The 21,346-nt window shown below is 35.7% G+C and overlaps 2 protein-coding genes across 2 annotated transcripts; one reads left to right on the top strand and one right to left on the bottom strand.

Moving 5' to 3' along the window:
* Positions 1-1,985: 1,985 nt before the first annotated feature.
* On the top strand, positions 1,986-3,269 carry LOC128223346 (uncharacterized). Its single transcript, XM_052932625.1, has one exon. It carries the CDS (start codon positions 1,986-1,988, stop codon positions 3,267-3,269), a length of 1,284 nt encoding a protein of 427 aa, XP_052788585.1.
* A 16,604-nt stretch (positions 3,270-19,873) lies between these two features.
* Positions 19,874-20,569, bottom strand: LOC128223345 (uncharacterized). The gene has a single exon (XM_052932624.1). The coding sequence runs from the start codon at positions 20,567-20,569 to the stop codon at positions 19,874-19,876; it is 696 nt and encodes a 231-aa protein (XP_052788584.1).
* Positions 20,570-21,346: the final 777 nt, after the last annotated feature.

The following is a 21,346-nucleotide window of genomic DNA, read 5'->3' as shown; positions in this document are numbered from 1 at the left end:
TACTGGATCGACGTTTTATAAGTCATAAAGATGTTACTATCGCCCACCCCGACACTCCCCGGATCAGCTCTTACTACTAGTCCTATTACTGGATCGACGTTTTATAAGTCATGAAGATGTTACTATCGCCCGCCCCGACACTCTCCGGAGCAGCTCTTACTACTAGTCTTATTACTGGATCGACGTTATATAAGTCATAAAGATGTTACTATCGCCCGCCCCGACACTTCCCGGAGCAGCTCTTACTACTAGTCTTATTACTGATCGACGTTAAATAAGTCATGAAGATGTTACTATCGCCCACCCCGACACTCCCCTGAGCAGCTCTTACTACTAGTCCTATTACTGGATCGACGTGATATAAGTCATGAAGATGTTACTATCGCCCACCCCGACACTTCCCGGAGAAGCTCTTACTACTAGTCCTATTACTGATCGACGTGATATAAGTCATGAAGATGTTACTATCGCCCACCCCGACACTCCCCGGATCAGCTCTTACTACTAGTCCTATTACTGATCGACGTGATATAAGTCATGAAGATGTTACTATCGCCCGCCCCGACACTCCCCGGAACAGCTCTTATTACTAGTCTTTTTACTGATCGACGTGATATAAGTCATGAAGATGTTACTATCGCCCACCCCGACACTCCCCGGATCAGCTCTTACAACTAGTCCTATTACTGATCGACGTGATATTAGTCATGAAGATGTTACTATCGCCCACCCCGACACTCCCCGGAGCAGCTCTTACTACTAGTCCTATTACTCGATCGACGTTATATAAGTCATGAAGATGTTACTATCGCCCACCCCGACACTCCCCGGAGCAGCTCTTACTACTAGTCCTATTACTGGATCGACGTTTTATAAGTCATGAAGATGTTACTATCGCCCAGCCCGACACTCCACGGAGCAGCTCTTACTACTAGTCCTATTAATGGATCGACGTTATATAAGTCATGAAGATGTTACTATCGCCAACCCCGACACTCCCCGGAGCAGCTCTTACTACTAGTCCTAATACTGGATCGACGTGATATAAGCCATTGACGTAAATTATCATTATATTCTCCTTATAGTAAGCTGCAAGTGATCAATACTGCAGCATACTCAGTGTGTCCGTAACATTTCTATTTATTAAAAGAATACACACAATTTTGCTCAAAAACATTTTAATCATTCGGAACGCCTCGGCCATTTTCCATCGAAAAATACCGCGGATGTATATGGACGGTTTACAATGTCTGAAAACTTTCCATTTAATTTCGCTGCAAATTGAACGCATTGAAATATGAATTGAGAAAATATTCTTTACGACTTTACTCTTGGGAATCTAAATTATTTATGCAATAATACACTTCACTGGCAATAAATTTAAACAAAGCAATACAAAATACATGTCACCACACTACATTTAAGTAATAACATTAAATTTTACGAACAACCTTTTCTGATGTACTGGCATACATCAGGTTTTTTCGATGGAAAAGAACCGAGGTGTTCCGAATGCATTGAAATGGCTAAATGACAAATTGCAACGAAGTGATGATTAGGGCACTGAAACGAATACGTGCGAATAAACATGATAAAAACATGAGTGAATGAAACCAGTGTTTTGGTGTTCCTCAATGTACTTAATACCGTCGAACCCCGTTGGCTCTAACTCCCATGGTCCGACAAAATTACCTCGAGCCTAGGAAAATTCGAGCCAAGCAGAAATGCTTACCTTCAGTTAAAAGAAACGGGTCAGTTACATAAAGCTCGAGCCAACGAGGAATTCAAGCCAAAAGAATTCGAGCCAACGAGGAATCCAAGCCAAACGATTTCAAGCAAACAAGGAATTCAAACCAAATGAGTTCGAGCCAACGAGGAATTCAAGCCAAACGATTTCAAGCAAACAAGGAATTCAAGCCAAAAGAGTTCGAGCCAACGAGGAATTCAAGCCAAACGATTTCAAGCAAACAAGGAATTCAAGCCAAATGAGTTCGAGCCAACGAGGAATTCAAGCCAAACGATTTCAAGCAAACAAGGAATTCAAGCCAAATGAGTTCGAGCCAACGAGGAATCCAAGCCAAACGATTTCAAGCAAACAAGGAATTCAAGCCAAAAGAGTTCGAGCCAACGAGGAATCCAAGCCAAACGATTTCAAGCAAACAAGGAATTCAAGCCAAATGAGTTCGAGCCAACGAGGAATCCAAGCCAAACGATTTCAAGCAAACAAGGAATTCAAGCCAAATGAGTTCGAGCCAACGAGGAATTCAAGCCAAACGATTTCAAGCAAACAAGGAATTCAAGCCAAAAGAGTTCGAGCCAACGAGGAATCCAAGCCAAACGATTTCAAGCAAACAAGGAATTCAAGCCAAATGAGTTCGAGCCAACGAGGAATCCAAGCCAAACGATTTCAAGCAAACAAGGAATTCAAGCCAAATGAGTTCGAGCCGACGAGGAATTCAAGCCAAACGATTTCAAGCAAACAAGGAATTCAAGCCAAAAGAGTTCGAGCCAACGAGGAATCCAAGCCAAACGATTTCAAGCAAACAAGGAATTCAAGCCAAATGAGTTCGAGCCAACGAGGAATCCAAGCCAAACGATTTCAAGCAAACAAGGAATTCAAGCCAAAAGAATTCGAGCCAACGAGGAATCCAAGCCAAACGATTTCAAGCAAACAAGGAATTCAAGCCAAAAGAATTCGAGCCAACGAGGAATCCAAGCCAAACGATTTCAAGCAAACAAGGAATTCAAGCCAAAAGAGTTCGAGCCAACGAGGAATCCAAGCCAAACGATTTCAAGCAAACAAGGAATTCAAGCCAAATGAGTTCGAGCCAACGAGGAATCCAAGCCAAACGATTTCAAGCAAACAAGGAATTCAAGCCAAAAGAGTTCGAGCCAACGAGGAATCCAAGCCAAACGATTTCAAGCAAACAAGGAATTCAAGCCAAATGAGTTCGAGCCAACGAGGAATCCAAGCCAAACGATTTCAAGCAAACAAGGAATTCAAGCCAAATGAGTTCGAGCCAACGAGGAATTCAAGCCAAACGATTTCAAGCAAACAAGGAATTCAAGCCAAAAGAGTTCGAGCCAACGAGGAATCCAAGCCAAACGATTTCAAGCAAACAAGGAATTCAAGCCAAATGAGTTCGAGCCAACGAGGAATCCAAGCCAAACGATTTCAAGCAAACAAGGAATTCAAGCCAAAAGAGTTCGAGCCAACGAGGAATCCAAGCCAAACGATTTCAAGCAAACAAGGAATTCAAGCCAAATGAGTTCGAGCCAACGAGGAATCCAAGCCAAACGATTTCAAGCAAACAAGGAATTCAAGCCAAAAGAGTTCGAGCCAACGAGGAATCCAAGCCAAACGATTTCAAGCAAACAAGGAATTCAAGCCAAATGAGTTCGAGCCAACGAGGAATCCAAGCCAAACGATTTCAAGCAAACAAGGAATTCAAGCCAAATGTGTTCGAGCCGACGAGGAATTCAAGCCAAACGATTTCAAGCAAACAAGGAATTCAAGCCAAAAGAGTTCGAGCCAACGAGGAATCCAAGCCAAACGATTTCAAGCAAACAAGGAATTCAAGCCAAATGAGTTCGAGCCAACGAGGAATCCAAGCCAAACGATTTCAAGCAAACAAGGAATTCAAGCCAAATGAGTTCGAGCCGACGAGGAATTCAAGCCAAACGATTTCAAGCAAACAAGGAATTCAAGCCAAAAGAGTTCGAGCCAACGAGGAATTCAAGCCAAACGATTTCAAGCAAACAAGGAATTCAAGCCAAAAGAGTTCGAGCCAACGAGGAATTCAAGCCAAACGATTTCAAGCAAACAAGGAATTCAAGCCAAATGAGTTCGAGCCAACGAGGAATCCAAGCCAAACGATTTCAAGCAAACAAGGAATTCAAGCCAAAAGAGTTCGAGCCAACGAGGAATCCAAGCCAAACGATTTCAAGCAAACAAGGAATTCAAGCCAAAAGAATTCGAGCCAACGAGGAATTTAAGCCAAACGATTTCAAGCAAACAAGGAATTCAAGCCAAAAGAGTTCGAGCCAACGGGGTTCGACTGTTATGGATTATTCAATCTTCCTTGTCTCCTAAAGGGCCAAGTCGAACATTGGATTGGATCAGTTGTTCAGAATGCTGTTAAAGATGCACTCATAATCCCTGATAAGATGTACCACAATTAATACAAGTGTTTTAATTTACCGAAAGGGATTAATTCATATCGAAACGATGGTTCTTATGAAGGATACAGTGTTTGTCTGAAAGAAAGTGCAGCAGGTATCTCTACCTTATGAGACGAAAGTTAATCAGAGAGAATATTTAAGGTCCCACCAGTCATTTAATATCCGTGCGTTTTCAGTTATTAAATACATGGTTACAATCTTGTTATCAGTAATTAGAATTTTTCCATAAATGCATTATTCAGTAAATAGTTAAAGGTTTATCACTCAAAAGTTTTGTTTGCTATACATGTTTTAAATCAAAGTGCCACTTTAAAGTTTTGAACTCATTATTGTTAGCTTATGAAACGTGTTTTACGTTGAAAAACAAACGGACACACATGAGATCTGCAATAAGTCTTACGAAAAGTTAGACAACTGTTTAAGCTGTTGAATGAAATATATGAACACATCATACAATATTTCGCATTTAAAAGTTACAAAAAAACTGTTTAACAAAGTTCTGAACAATTGGCAAATTAATCACTAGAATAAGAAAAAAAATCATGTCATAGCAATTTAATATACAGAAATATCAACAACAACAACAACATTAAGTTTTTGAGTGATCAAAACCGCATAGTTCTAAGTTTGTCCGTACCAGACGGTGTTACAATTTCGTCCAATTCTTTGAAACAAAACACTCATTTTTGCTATGTAGTATGACTTAAAAAGGTTCAATTACATAATGCAACAATGTGATGACTTTGGCCTTTTAAGCTGCACTGTTACAGATTGTCCGAGTTGACGACTTTTTCATTTTTGAACTTAGAATCAGCTGATTTGGGCATCAATGTCTTCAACTCAATAATATAAGATACCTTTCAATAAAACAAATCTCAATTGTTTAGAAAAATGCCGATTTTTCATTGTTCATAAGGCGATAGTACGCTTTTAGCCATACAATGTTACTTTTCGAGCGTAATTATTATGACAACAATATGAGCTTTTACCAGAAGTCTTATATCACCGGTTTCCAGACATTTTCGCAGAATATGGCTCTTTCATTGTATAGACAAAAAAAGTTGTTAAAACGGTCAATCAGTGAGAGTTCAGCTTGAAATGAGTCTATGCAAATAAACACGATATAAACATGAGTGATAACAACCAGTTTGAGTTTTTGTCAAATTACTTAATAATGGATTATTCATTCTTTATATTTTAGTAAAGGATCAAGTCTTACGTTGGATTATACCAATGCTTAAGTATCGAAACAATCTTCATCTTATGATAAGGCCTTATTTATGATGCCATAGAAACAATAGAATACAACAATATTCATAAGCTACAATAATACTAATAATAACAACAACAACGACAAGAACAACAACGAAATTGCTGAGAGATCTGAATGTGGTTACTAGCTTGAAAAACATTTACTTGAACGATTTAAAAATGTGTCATCAATAGCAAAATAAATGAATTAAGTCACAAGTGTTAGCAATATTAGAACAATTAAACTAACTTAGTAGTGTAAGCAATCTTGGAATAATAAATAAAGTCATTAGTGTAAGCAATAGTAGAATAATTAAATCACCTCAGTATTGTATGCAATATTGGAATAATAAATAAAGTCATTAGTGTAAGCAATAGTAGAATAATTAAATCACCTCAGTATTGTATGCAATATTGGAATAATAAATAAAGTCATTAGTGTAAACAATAGTAGAATTAATGTATCAAGTCATTATTTTTAGAATTAGTTTAATAAATTTGTCACGTTATTGCTGTTAGGAATAGTAGAATAATAATGAAAAATGAATAACACTTAATAAACTCATGCATATCTACTAGTTTAAAGGAAGTTAAAATAGATATTTGTTTGAAACATAAACAGGTATATCACAAGCGTTTATATATGCATATAATGATACAACAATTACAACACACACACACGCACACACACACGAACGAACGCATGCACGCACGCACGTATGCATGCACGCACGCAAACACGCACGCACGCACACACACACGCACAAACTAACGCACGCTTCTTATAAAAACTATATACCACGAACAAAAGAATGTTTTCTGACAGTATGATTATACTGTTTACGAATTTCACCAAATATTTATAATACACATCATATGAAATAATGCCGGGTTGTAATACATCCACTTTAAAACACACCTGGCCTCAATATCACGAAAATACTCATTCATTTCCCATTCTCAAGTTCAACTCATTTAATAACATAATCAACATAAAATTACTCAAAATTTCTCATGTATTACTATTTTAAAAACACATTCTCCTATGCATTTTGTTTATAAAGATATCTCCTGCATAGTTTTCTAGATCACAAACTGTGCATGTGTATTTCAGTATTAACTCTAAAATTATAAATTGGACTCAGGTACAGCCGAAACCCATAGGCTCGAATTCGCAGGGCCCGGCGAATTTACCTCGAGCCTCGAAAAAATTGAGCCAAGCGGGAAGGCTTACCTTCAGCAAAAAGAATTCGGTCCTTTACATTTAGTTCGAGCTAACAAGGAATTCGAGCCAAGCGAGTTTGAGCAAAAATTTCCGAGGCTTTAAGTATTTTCGCGGGTCCCTGGTGTTCGTCTTAAAACATTGCTACTAAATTTGGTAAAGATTGGAGGAGAAATGCTCAAGTGAGAGTTCAAAGTCAAATGGCCATTTCCAGAGTGAAAAATGTGAAATGACTGTTTATCGAACACGTTCAAGATAATATGTCGTTAAACAATGTAACACAGACAAGTAAAAAATTGAAAACAAATGCTAAAATTAAGAAATTGGTCAACGTAACATTGGTAATGGCTTTATTCCAATTCATCCGGATCCGCAATCACCACCTTTTTTATCGTGCGAAATTGTAGCCAAAGTCGTGACGGTGACATAAAGGTGAAAGCTTCGGCGTTCTTAGATCTTATAATTTCAATTTTACCATTCCTCAAAATTTTCAAAACTGAGACTATGAACAAGAACTTCAAGATCGTAGTTTTGCTGAACAGAAAGTACCACAAAGTCTGATCCACACACTCTCTCTAGGTCGTCGGTCACTTTAATTCCAGCAACGAACATCTGTAAAGGCAATGATAAATTAAACGGTGGTTATACGAGTAAAAGTATTGCAATTAGCATTACTCTTAAAATATACAAAAATGAAAATAACATTTGAGAATATCGGCTGTGGTCGATGCATGATAAACTGAAGATACTGTTTTTGTGAACATATGCACCACAAAGACATTTGTCAAGACACACACACACACACGCGCTCATGTGCACGCGCACACATACACGCACGCGCACGCACGCACGCACGCACGCACGCACGCACGCACACACACATGAACTCCCATACAATACAGTAAAAGTTCCAGTATGTTTTAGTCATGTAGCTTTCTTTTTTGTATATTTATTCAAATGTCTTCTCTAAACATTTTTTTACATTTGTTAACTTCCTCTTTGATAAATAAATGCATTTATCGTTATAACAAAAAAGCCACAAATCAGACCGTATCATATAATTTAGCGTGCAGAATGCCATCACGAAATTTGCATGTCATGTGACTTTCTAACGGCATTAAAAAAACTATGTTGCTTTATATACTAATGATTTCTATTTTATAACAAAGAAGGTATCGATTTAAATACTATTTCGAAAAAAAAACAATTATTCTTACACGGTTATTCTCATAATATAGTTCAACTGAAAAGATAAATTATCTTCAACTGGAAAAAGGGAGGTAATAAGACATTTAGTATAAACCGATTAAATCGGCGATTTTTCACTAAATAAAATTGATTATTTTTGCTTCGAAAATGCTTGCATCACATTTGTTATAAAAACAATAGCTTAACTTTCTTCAGGTGACTTTTTTAAAAAATAATTCATTGTTTCTCCAGATATTTCCCGGTCGAAAAGCTAAAAAATGTCCGACAATGGCTCAGATAGTGTTTGCAAAAGCAATGCTCCGTCCAACTATCTACCTCATTAGTATAAAGTTGTCGAGTAAAATTTGTTGTTGATTCCTATATATTTCTTTTTAATAAAGCATCTTTTGGACCTCGGGATTTTTCATACTTATATTCACACTTTTATTTTGTTTCTCTAATATCGTAATCCAAGTGTCAATGGACCTTTCTATTCTATCTGTAAACAGTTCGAACAACGTAACTATTTGTGTAAACTAATAGCTTAATATATGTAAAAATATTCCACATCGTGTGACCTATGTCAATCGTATCCAATACGATGAGACCTATGCCAATCATATTCCACAAAGTGTGACATATGACAATCATATCCCACGCAGTGTGACCTATGTCAATTATATTCCATATAGTGTGACCTATGTCAATCATATCCCACATAGTGTGACCTATGTCAATTATATTCCACGCAGTGTGACCTATGTCAGTCATATTCCACATAGTGTGACCAATGTCAATCATATTCCACAAAGTGTGACCTATGTCAATTATATTCCACACAGTGTGACATATGTCAATCATGTTCCACACAGTGTGACCAATGTCATTCATATTCCAAGCAGTGTAACATATGACAATCATATTCCACAAAGTGTGACATATGTCAATCATATCCCACATAGTGTGACCTATGTCAATCATATCCAACACAGTGTGACCTATGTCAATCATATCCAACATAGTGTGACCTATGTCAATCATATCCCACATAGTGTGAACACATGTCAATCATATCCCACATAGTGTGACCTATGTCAATCATATCCAACATAGTGTGACCTATGTCAATTATATCCCACATAGTGGGACCTATGTCAAATATTTACCACATAGTGTGACCTATGTCAATCATATTCCACATAGTGTGACCTATGTCAATCATATTCCACATAGTGTGACCAATGTCAATCATATTCCACAAAGTGTGACCTATGTCAATTATATTCCACACAGTGTGACATATGTCAATCATGTTCCACACAGTGTGACCAATGTCATTCATATTCCAAGCACTGTGACCTATGTCAATCATATCGTACACAGTGTGACCTATGTTAATCATAATCCACATAGTGAAACCTATGTCAATCATATTCCACATAGTGTGACCTATGTCAATCATATCCCACATAGTGTGACCTTTTTTAAACATATGTCAATTATATTCGATATAGTGTGACCTACTGTATCATTATATCAAATACAGTATGATCTGTGTCAATCGTTTTCCACTAAGTATCATTAACAGGCATTGATTACCTCAGTTTTGTTCACTTACATTCGAGTTTGTGTCTCTGGAAATAGATATTGTTTGTTTTACACCATGGCCGTCGGATACCGGAAACGTATTATCGTGGAGCACAGTGCCGTTTAACAAGCCGAACGTTAGATTGGTAAAATACGTGATATTAACCTCGCAGATTTGTTCTATGTTGAATCTGAAATAAAGCAAGAATAATGCATAAAAGTACAGTCGAAACCACGTTGGCTCGAACTCACATGGACCGGCGAAAACTCCTCGAGGCCAGGAAGTACGAGCAAAGCGGGAAGATTTTCCTTCAGTATAAAGCAATCAGTTCCTTACATTTAGCTTGAGTCAACAAGGAATTCGAGCCAAGCTAGCTCGAGCCAAAGGGGTTCGGTTGTACCAACATCATTCTTCTATAGTCTTACAAGCACAACAAGTAGAAAACATGAACATGTCAAGGACCTTTATTTACAATGTTTCCAAACAAATATAATTAATGATTCCTATAGCAATATATATATAAATATATAATATATATATATATATATATATTTGATAACATTACTTATATATCATTCGGACAAAAACATGTGTTAAAGTCTTTATTCAAAGTCGTTGTACATTTTACGAAATCCTTCAAATTTCTTTGGCATACATTTTTCTAAATGAAATAATTTGTACACGGCATCTATGCGGTGCTCGTACATCAAAAGTGTAATGAACTCTACCGCAGATAACACATACATTTAACACAGTTTTATTTGCCTTTTAAGATGATACTTGTACTGCATATATGTTTTGCCAAGGGAGCAGACTCTATTGAGATAAACTGTTGCTGAAATCCCAGGAAATAACGTTGATTTAAAAATAAAGTTTGAAAAAGAATAAAGACAGAATACTTGAAATGTATTTAAACCAAGCAAGATAAAATTTACCCGTGGTTGAATGGGTTGCTGCTCATGACCTCCACTGTAATGTTAATATCATGTGAGGACAGATATGCCGATGGAGCCTTTAGTATAACTGTTGAATTTAGGTCTGCAATTTCCTGGTGAAAAATTAAAAGTTAAAAGTCGTAGATGGAAGTTAAAATAAGGTAATGTAGACTTTAGTGCAATTAATTGTTTTAAAGAGGCCAATTATAGGTTAGGCAAAAACTACATTTGGTTGGGGTATCCCGATCCTACCTACGAAAAAGGTGCCGACCCTACCGTTTTTTATAGTAAGTTGTTTAAAAATAGTGACGACCATGTTCGCATGAATGCCCCCGACGAATCACCGGCGTAGTGATTTCGGCGACCTACTTATTATGCAAACGGTACATGCATGCGCATTTCACACTGCAATTTGAAACGTAATGATAAAACTAGTGTGTACAGAGACAAGTAATAAATATGTTAGAATATAGAGTAACACATTTGTATAAGGATTCCACGATTATCTTTATGACTCGGCGATTATCGGTTTTGCGGCAATTGCCTGTGGAACGATCACATGTATTTAATTTTCGCTTTTAAATCGAAATGGACACAGTGCAGTATGAATTATGCAATCACAATGTATTGACCCGTTCAAACAGTATAATTTTTAAATTTGAAAGGAAGGCAAGCGCGACCAGTGAAGACGAGCTGCGTTTTTTATTCAGTGCTGACAAGGATACATACAACGTGGCATATTTGTATTTCTTTACATTTTTGTCTGATAAAAATTCGGATAGACTTATTGTTTATTCAAGCAAATGAGTAGAAATGATGGAAAAACGAATTGGCAGCACACGAATTGTTTGCTTTTTTCCGGCTTTGCTTACTCTCAAAAACTATATTTAATTTGATTGTACTATCACACACGCACGCACGCACGCACGCACGCACACACACACACACATTCACTTTTTATTTTGTCACGGTAACGTATCGTTACAACAGACATGGACATATACAGGCAATTGGGTAAACAACATGACGGAAAATAACAATTGAGGCAATTTTACCATCGGGTACAGTGACAAATCGCTAACAGGCATGATAAAGGAAATCAATGTAATACAAAGTTGTACAGCTTATGAAGTTTGCATGTATACTACTTGTTGATCTGCAAACTTATCTGTAGTAAAAACAAGTCCCTTAAACTTGCCTCGGGATATTTTATGAATGGAAATTCGCCTAGTTTCATTGGCTAACAGTACAAAAAGCACGTGCAGAAATTTATAAATAGTGTTAGTGGTCTTGGACTTGGCTACAAATTTAATATGAGATTATTTAGATTTATCTAGTTATGAATAGTGGACCTTGTTGAGATAATGATCGCTGCGTGATTTGGAATTTAAGTCTGGAGGTAAGAAGAATTAGAGTAATTAATAATTGTTAAAATTTCACGTGATTCATTAAATATCTTGCGAACTTTGACAGATTAACGAGAACTATTTTATTACTTGTACTTAGGAGCTCGCTATACTTTATCATATTTGGATGCTGCCAATAATATCGTGAAATGAAGCTTTTTCTTTGATCCTGGAAACCAACCATGCTATTTTTGCACATTTCGCACATTGCCGCGATTTGTCCTTACTGCGGACGTTTATCTCTTGATCTAATTTTAACTACATGCGTTGAGTGAAGCATAATGTCCACCGCGTTCTTTCACCGCGTTCCACCGCGTTGCCCTACCGCGATACGCTGCGATGCGAAGTGTAAATTAACGATAATTAAGGTGGCTGTCAGTTTTCTGAAGGTGTTTTCTTTGTTTCCGTCCTACACATATTATTATAGTCAGCTTTATTATACCCATACAAACTCGATTCGTTATCTAACAATCTTGGTTCGAACTCAAAACGTAGTTTGATCCCTTAAAAATATGCGTTGCAACTGTGAAAGTATTAAGACGCTACATCTATCTTGTTCCACCTTTACCTGCTGAAATACAAATGTGCTTGCATATCGCGGCGACACGCCGCGTGCGTATTTTCGGAGGTCGTACGCGTTAGCTGAGAAGAACGCGGCGATAACGCACACCACCGAGTTGGCTACCGCGGAATATATCGCCGCAATTTCCCGCGTTGACACACACACACACACACATTCACTTTTTATTTTGTCACGGTAACATATCGTTACAACAGACATGTAATAACATATACAGGCAATTGGGTAAACAACATGACGGAAAATAACAATTGAGGCAATTTTACCATCGGGTACAGTGACAAATCGCTAACAGGCATGATAAAGGAAATCAATGTAATACAAAGTTGTACAGCTTAAAATTTGGCATGTATACTTACAGATCTGTAGTAAAAACAAGTCCCTTAAATTCGGGATATTTTATGAATGGAAATTCGCCTCGTTTCGTTGGCTAACGGTACAAAAAGCACGTGCAGAAATTTATGAATGGTGTAAGTGGTGTTGGACTTGCTACAAATTTAATATGAGATTATTTAGATTTAACTAGTTATGAATAATGGACTTTGTAGAGATAATGATCGCTGGGTGATTTGGAATATAAGCCTGGAGGTAAGAAGAAGTCGAGTAATTAATAATTGTTAAAATTTCACGTGATTCATCAGATATCTGGCGAACTTTGACAGATTAACGAGAGTTTTTTTTTATTACTTGTACTTAGGAGCTCGCTATATTTTATCATATTTGGATGCTGCCAATAATATCGTGAAATGAAGCTATTTCTTTGATCCTGGAAAATTGTGCACGTTAATATGTAATGGTAGCTGTCGTCAATGTCTGACTGACAGAGCGGACACTGCTTGTGCGCGTATTCTATTCCTTGCCATGCTAAAGTTTCAACTGGAAATTTAAAATTACATGATCTAAGTTTGTATAAATTTAAAGCATGATTTAGTGGAATGATAGTTAAATACTTCTCTTGGGTAATCGTTTGCTTAAAGCTATTATAAAATATTCCTTTATTGGACGATCTCATTTTTTGTGCCAAAATTGTAAGTACTGGTCTTTTAATATTTTCGTTATACTATAACTTGTGAACTTAACATTTAAGTTTATTTGATTTTCGAACAAATTTGAATTACCAGTGGAGTCAAAAATAAACTTTATATAATTAAGCCATTTACAATTTAGGTTACTTTGTCCCATCGAGGGGTAAACAATTGATGCATATAAGTCCTCGAATAGTACTAGTTTGCTCCAATAAGCAATCATTCTATTTTGAATTGTAATTTTAAGCGGTTCTCTGCCAAGCTCGCCATATAACATATATGCAGGTGTACTTTTCCTTGAATTTGTTATTTTCCTTAAAAAATCTAGATGATTTTTTTCATAAATTTCAGTATTCTCAAATCCTAGGAGTTCACAAGAGTAAGTTAATATAGGAACAATATTATGATTAAATAGTTTAAGTTGAAGATCAATTGGTAAGTCAAGTTTATTAATTCTTCTGTATAGGAAATGAAGAGCCTTTTTTGCTTGTTGGGCTAAATATTTTTTGGCTTTATTAAATTTCCCAGTTGGGCTAAATACCATTCCTAAATACTTATAGTTATCAACCATTTCTAGCTCTTCGCTGTTCAGTGTAAATCTATAATGTCTCCACGATCTTCTGTTCGCCCCAAATATCATGACCTTTGTTTTGTTTATGTTGGCCTCGAGCTTCCAATGCTGACAATATTCGTTAAAATCACTAAGGCATTTCTGAAAATCGTTTTGTGATCTGGCCAGTATAATTGTATCATCGGCGTACAAAAGGACAATAATTTTTAAATAGTTCGTTAAATCTTCTACTAAATACTTAATCGTTACTCCATCATTATTCCTAGTTTCCAGAAATTCGTACAAAACATTTAAATAATAGGAGAAAAGTAAAGGAGAAAGATTTTCTCCTTGGCGTAAGCCTATGTTACAAGAAAAGGTTGCGGAGCTATTTCCATTTAGTTGAACGCAAGATTTGATGTTTGAGTACATATTTCGCACAATTCTAAGAATCTTGCCGTCTATGCCCATTGAAATTAATTTTTGGAATAATTCAATTCTAGGGATGGAGTCAAAACAACGTTTAAAATCGACGTACCCAACAAATAGCTTTTGTTTCTGTTATCTTAATAATTCTGTTAAAAAGTGTAAGGTAAAAATATGGCCCGAGGTGGAATGATTTTTCCGGAAACCTGCTTGATTTTCAGAAATAAGTCTGTACTTATCCGAAAATTTAGTTAACCGTTCGTTAAGCACAGCTGTAAATAATTTTCCTTAGCAACTTAAAATTGTTATCGGACGATAGTTTTCAGGAGATTTTGTTAATCCCTTTTGTTTGTAAATTGGTATAATGTAACCTTCTGCCCATGATTTCGGAAAAAATCCGGTATTAAGAATGCAATTAAAGAATTGTACATATATAGGTAAAAGTATTTGTTTAGTTGACTTTATATATTCGTTACATATATTATCAGATGGACTAGAAACTTTGCCATTATTGCATTTATTGATCATATTTTTGATTTCTAAGGAAGTTAAAGGTGAAGTTAGTGTCTCTTCGTCATTATCAATATTAATAGTTATGATATCTGGGTTTTCGGCACCGTTGGTGGTGTTAAGATTTTTGAAAAAGTCTTGAAAATCCTCAATACTAGGCGTTTCGCCATTAACTTTCTTTTCAATGTTTTTAAGGTAAGACCAGTATGTTTTTGGCTGGGATTTCTGCATATTCCTTAAGGTATTGGCCTTATTAAATTTGTATCGCCCAATATAGAACTTCATCGTACGTTTATAATCTTTACTTTTACGGTTGAGTAACATTCTATTATTCTTCGATTTATCAATATTATATTGCCTTTTTGCTCGGTTGTAAACAACTCGTTTGTTCCTACACTGAGGCCCGAACCATGGTTTGTTAGTCTTAGCCGTATTATTATTGCTATTATTATTATTATAAGAGCTTTTACGTTTGGCGGGAAAAGTATTTGTGGCTGCCTCGCTAAAAAGGTCGGCGACGCGTTTGTTTGTTGTTTTTTTGGCAAAACGCGTGGTTGTTGGTGTAAGTTTACTCATCGTCGTGAAACTCGAGTGTGACCGGAATACAGCTATACAGCTGGAGTGAAGGTAAACTTTAAAATTTATATAGTAAAATCACAAAAGAATAACAGTTGGACTGTCTTGAATTTTAATTAGGTAACGCAAAATGTCAAAATACAATAAATGTTTTACTTACCTTTTCACGCAATGACTTTTCGAGTATAAGTAAATTCTTTAAAAAAATAGACATGAGCTGTCATTAAATGAAAGATGTGAAACAGATTGCCTTTTAATTGTTTAAAGATAAAATAAATATAAAAATACAAGAAACAATAACAAAAATATTTTCTGCGTAACGATATCATTACTAACGCGCTTTACGGAATTGCCATTTTGAGCGGGGCATTCAAGGTCGTATGAATGCCCCCGTTTCAATTCTTTAATGAGTCAAACATTGAAATGCATTAAAACTTATATGGTGCTCCTTAAATATGTTGCAATAAAAACATGAACTTACAAATACAGTGTATGAATGTCTAAACAGATGCGTAGTCAATACACATGTACATGAAGGAAGCTATCGTCCTGATTCTTTTTTTAAAAATGAATTGAAAAAGCATTTAAACTTTATCACTAATGATTGAAGTTGTAAGGTAGTTTGGTGAATACAAAATGTTTACTTTAAATACAGTACACAAGCCTTTCAAGCTGCACTCTCACAGATTGTCAATTTTGACACTTTTAAAAGTTGTCTTTGGATTGGCTATTTGGGCATCAATGCCTTCAATTCAGTCATATTATATCATTCACAATAGAACGAGTCTCAAATGATAGGTAAAACTGTCTAAAAGTTTATTTTTCTTAAACCGTTAGTATCGCCTTTTGATGAAAAAACCCCATTGATTTTGGAACTAAAATGTGATCAATTGCTATCTTTTGTCAACAATCTTATATTCCTTCTTTCCAGACATCTATGCAAGAATTGACTCATTCAAAGAATAAAAAAAAGTTGTCAAAACGATATATTTGTGAGAGTGCAGTTTTAAATCATTAAAGAAATATATTAAGTCCGATATTTACCGGTGGTTGGAACACAATTTTCCCTTTCGTTTTCACCAAAAGTGCATGTGTTGTTGTGTATACGTCCCTGAATCCCTCACATATACAAACGGATCCATGTTGCGAGTCGCTCTGTATTCGAGTACCAATAAAGTTGTAATCGAGCAACTGTATGGCACACTCCGGTATACACTTATCGCTGAGGTCGGCTACATTGATCACTTCATGTTTTGCTTTCCTGGTCGTTATACCAAAAACTGTTGTCGGACAAATCAGGTAGGTCAAAGACCAAACCCAAAGACACGTGTCCATCCCTCTCAAAGAAAAGCCCGAATCTAAGACCGAACATTGAGGCGCACGTTCTTAAAGCTCCTATTTTTCATTGTTTATTCTAAGCTTTTACTTATTGATGATGCGTTTTTAAACTCACTTAAGATATGATAGTATATTTCTTTGAACACGTTGAACAAGATTGCATTGACAGTATGCATAATATATGATAGATAAAACAATTATACCAATAAGTTTTGCCATTTAAATGCAATTTGAGGAATTGCATTGCTATCGTAATACCATCAATAGGTATATACAACAATTAACTCTCCGATTCTAATGCCATTTCAAGTATTCTCCTCGACTTACAATACATTTTTAAATGGCCTTAATGTAGAAAGGTCGTTAACATTTGCGAAGACTGAACGCTGCATAGGGATGTGGTCATTAGAGGTAATTTCAACGGTTCATTACAGAAATAAAACTTGAGACAAACAGATTGATCTCTTATGAGGATGGTAATCTATCCAACCGAACTTTTTAAACCAAACTGGTATGTCTCTCAGGAACAATTCATTGGGATTCCCTAACATCGCGCAAACTTACGGTCGTTGTAATATTTATAAAGGTTTGTATGGCAGTTTACTATGATGCGTGGCATATGAAGGTACCAAACTGCACGCTTTCCTGGAGAAACGTGAGGCGTAGAAGAAGTTCATTTCGAGAGCTTGGCGTTGAACTCTTGTAACGCCTTTTGTTTCTTTATAATAAAGTTACAGCGTGAACATGGATTTGTTTTAAATATGGTCAATGACGTTGACCTTGACCCTGTGTTTTACAAAAATAGCATCCTACAGCCCTCAATATTACAAAAATATACAAAAATACTTGAGCCAATTTCCAATCTCAATCTCAACTTATTTTACCAAAAAACGCATGGAATGATTTAAAATGTTACATGATTTACTTTTTTAAAGGCGCATTCCCTCATTCCTTCATAGATACGTTATTTTAGTATATCGTTCCGTAGGATAGTAAGCAATGATATTTATCAACATAATGCACAATATTATATACTTTGAAAAGAGTGAAAGATAAGTAATCTTGAATCATACCATACGGTTAAGTAGAAAAATGAACTGAAATTAAGAAATGACTTTAGTATTTTTGCTAGATTGGAGCGAGCTTCAAATTTTAACCCATACTTTGAGACCATTCATTATCGATCATGGAGGACTCTGATACTACTAAACTGGACAATTATCACTGATATATCTCTTTTTGAAATAAAAGTGATCATGGATTAATATTAATAAGATCGCCACTGGAAGCACTTATTATGTCACCGAATATAAACTGGTTATGACATCGAAATTAACATCAAAGCGAGGGTATACTGTCATGATATACCTATGTTATATTCATTATTATATTTCTCACTTATTGTAAAATAAATTGGGTGTTTGTCTGTAAGGGCTTGAAATTCGTGTGTTTACCACGGTTTATTATTCATTATATGATAATTTATTTTTTATCCTTTTTGCTATTTGAATGATGGTATAAATGTGTGAATTGGACACAATATACCTTCGTTTCTCATTGCATATTGACATAACTTATATCACAGTTACTTGGTATTTGGACTGCATTTTTGGCCAATCGAGCTACCTGATTCGAGCGATTTGGTCCCTAGAGTATTTTCTTGGACTTAGAATCATGAAAAATGTGTTCTAGTACACTATGATACACATAATAAAACAAATAATCCACTTTGGGTCGTTAATTTTTACATATCAAATTATTTAAAATTTCATACAATCGTGAATGATAAAGATTGTATGAAATTTTAAAATATTCGTAAGCGAACCCGATAAATGCCGTAGCCGAGCCAAATAAAATTTCTTCATCCATGGTACTTATCTAGTATTCTATTTATCTTGTTACTTTGTTTATCAAAATACGATAATTTACCTTAAAATTAACCTTTTTTCAAAAAGGGAGACGATTACCCTGTTGACTTCGGCACACTAGGTACCTATATTTAGATGTGCCCAAAATAGTTATCAAAACTTTTCAATTTTATTCAATACGTTTATAGTTAAACTAATTGCATTTAAATGCGTCAATATCAATTCAAGACATAAAATATCATACATTTCTGTTGTGAGATTTTGTCATTTACCACATAAATGGTATTTGCTATCGTTGAATGCTGCAAAGTTTTCAGCATTTGTGGGTGGGGTAAATGCACATGTAGATTTTCTGTCCATTTTTTTTGCTTGTGTCATTATTATGCAGAGTGATGGGACTTTATGAACTAAAATCCATTTTCGCGGTCACATGACCAACTGACTGTAGATAAAACATCAAGTGGTAAACTATTTTATAGGGCACCTTGTTATTGGACCGATTTGTATTCAAGTGAGAGGATAAAATAAATACTGAGTAAGGATATAATTAAAATAGACTTGTATAAATCATTTTTATAAACGCTCAATTTTTATATTACATTAACAGAGTATATATGTATTTAAGATAACCAAAGGTAGATAACAATAATGAACAAGTAGGGTGAGTTGTGTGTGTTATCTCGCTTAGATTGGCCATGTCAGACGGTATTAAAATCGCGTAAATTTCACGGTATTTACGGACCGTTAGCATCAGCGAAGTAGTTTTAGCGATCGTAATACACATTATTAATTAAATGGATATTATCACTGTATGAATAATTATACTCAATCGAATGTTGTTCCGCTTATACTAGTATAATAAAACAATAAAACGTACAAGCTTTTGTTTCAATTCTTCGATAGAATTGGTGCAGACTACATAATTGTCTAGTTAAAATCAGGGTTGAGTCGGTCACCTGAGAGCCAAACTGAACTAGTTCGCAGAGCTCACACCAAGTTGAAACTGAGCATATTGTTAAAGCTGGTGACCATATATATTCATGTCAAGTACATTATACTAGTGCGAATTTAGGGTAACCCCATACAATATAATTATAACCTTAAAGACCCATGTTTATATTTTAGATTCAATATTGGTTTAAACAGTATTTATTTAGATAAACAATACAAAATAAACATTTGATTAACTAGGTGCTTCATAAATGACAAACAGACTATATTTAACATGTTATTTTCGGAGCCAGTTAGGGTGTCTTTCGTACTGGAATAAGTCAAAGTCATAGGAAAACATTGTAGTAAACTTTTCGAGCAAAGAAGCAGGCAGTGTTTTATATGCCTCATGCATAGATCTCTGTTTTTGTTGCTTCCACTTATTAAGCATCTCCATGCCCGCCTTCTTGCGTAGTTCAAAAATGATGAATTTCAATTCGTTTTTGTATGAAGCTTTATCTTTTAAATGTTCAAACTGCTTTTCCGGAAAGTGAACTTCATCTCCGATGTAGCCGTTTAACTGAAATACTTTCCACAGCCGTCTGCTGACGTCGATAAAGCTGAAACATTCGTCTGGCATGTCTATACCAAGCCAATCTTTGAAATCAAGGTTATAGTCAACTAAAGAATTAACTTCTGTCAATATTCGGTCGGATTGTTTTCCTTCACTAACCTCACCCAGCAACCGTGCACTAGCGAGAATCAAACCCTCGTCCTTTGCAAAGGTTTCTGCTTTACCGATAATGTCAAATGGATATTTGCAAGGGTTGCAACTAAACACCGTCGGCTGAAAATGTTCATTCACACGTCTTTCGCTGTCAGTAAAATGTCTGTTGTTGACAATGTATTCTAGCAGTTCTGCAAATGTGACGTCATTTCCGCATTTTATTGACGTTGAATTAGGTCGTAACGATTTGGCAATTTTTGTGGCCATGTTCCAAAAATCTGGTAGGTAATATTTATCCAAATAAGAAGACCACAATCGCTCATATGGATCTCGTGTGTACATGAACTTCAAAGCAGGAAATATATTATTTTCCTCCTCGGTATTCTCTAGATGGACTTTGACTACGGATGACAACATTTCATAATGGACCCGAACTCTGTCAATATCACTCGGAAGTATATCGTCAGTGGCTAAGTTATCTTTCTCAACAAACCTGTAATAATACATGCAATGTTTTATATTTCAAACTAATCGAATGAACGCATCATAAATATGCATGCACAACGAATCAAAATACGCCTTATGTATCACATCTAGTATTATACGGTCGATGTCCATTATGTTAAAAGCCAGTCATAACAGGTATGATTGTGAAACGTTAATATGACTTCTTAAAACGGAAGGGTGCGTTATCAAAATGCAATGTTATTTGTTATAAAGAATCTTCTAAAGATTTAAACCAGTAACGAAAGTAATGAGTTTAAACAGTTTTAACCTACAGTATAATACGAATTAAAAATACCGAAATATACGCTTCCAATAGGTACAGCCCGCTTTGGGGACAACACAAAAGGCGATGGAATTACGGGGTGACGCCCACATCTCGCCGAGTGAAAAGGCCTCTCGGATATCTTTCCTGTGGCGACACACATGATTGATATGGCTTAGCCGGGCCTCATTTCTTAGTGCTACGTCTGTCAAATTGGCTGCATAAAGTTTCTGTAAACATACATGTAACTTAAGGATAAAAGCAGCGTACATTTC

The sequence above is a fragment of the Mya arenaria genome, chromosome 17 (assembly GCF_026914265.1).
Source record: "Mya arenaria isolate MELC-2E11 chromosome 17, ASM2691426v1".
Taxonomy (NCBI): domain Eukaryota; kingdom Metazoa; phylum Mollusca; class Bivalvia; order Myida; family Myidae; genus Mya; species Mya arenaria.
The sequence above is the reverse complement of the archived record's forward strand: the minus strand, read 5'-3'. Positions and strand labels throughout refer to the sequence as shown.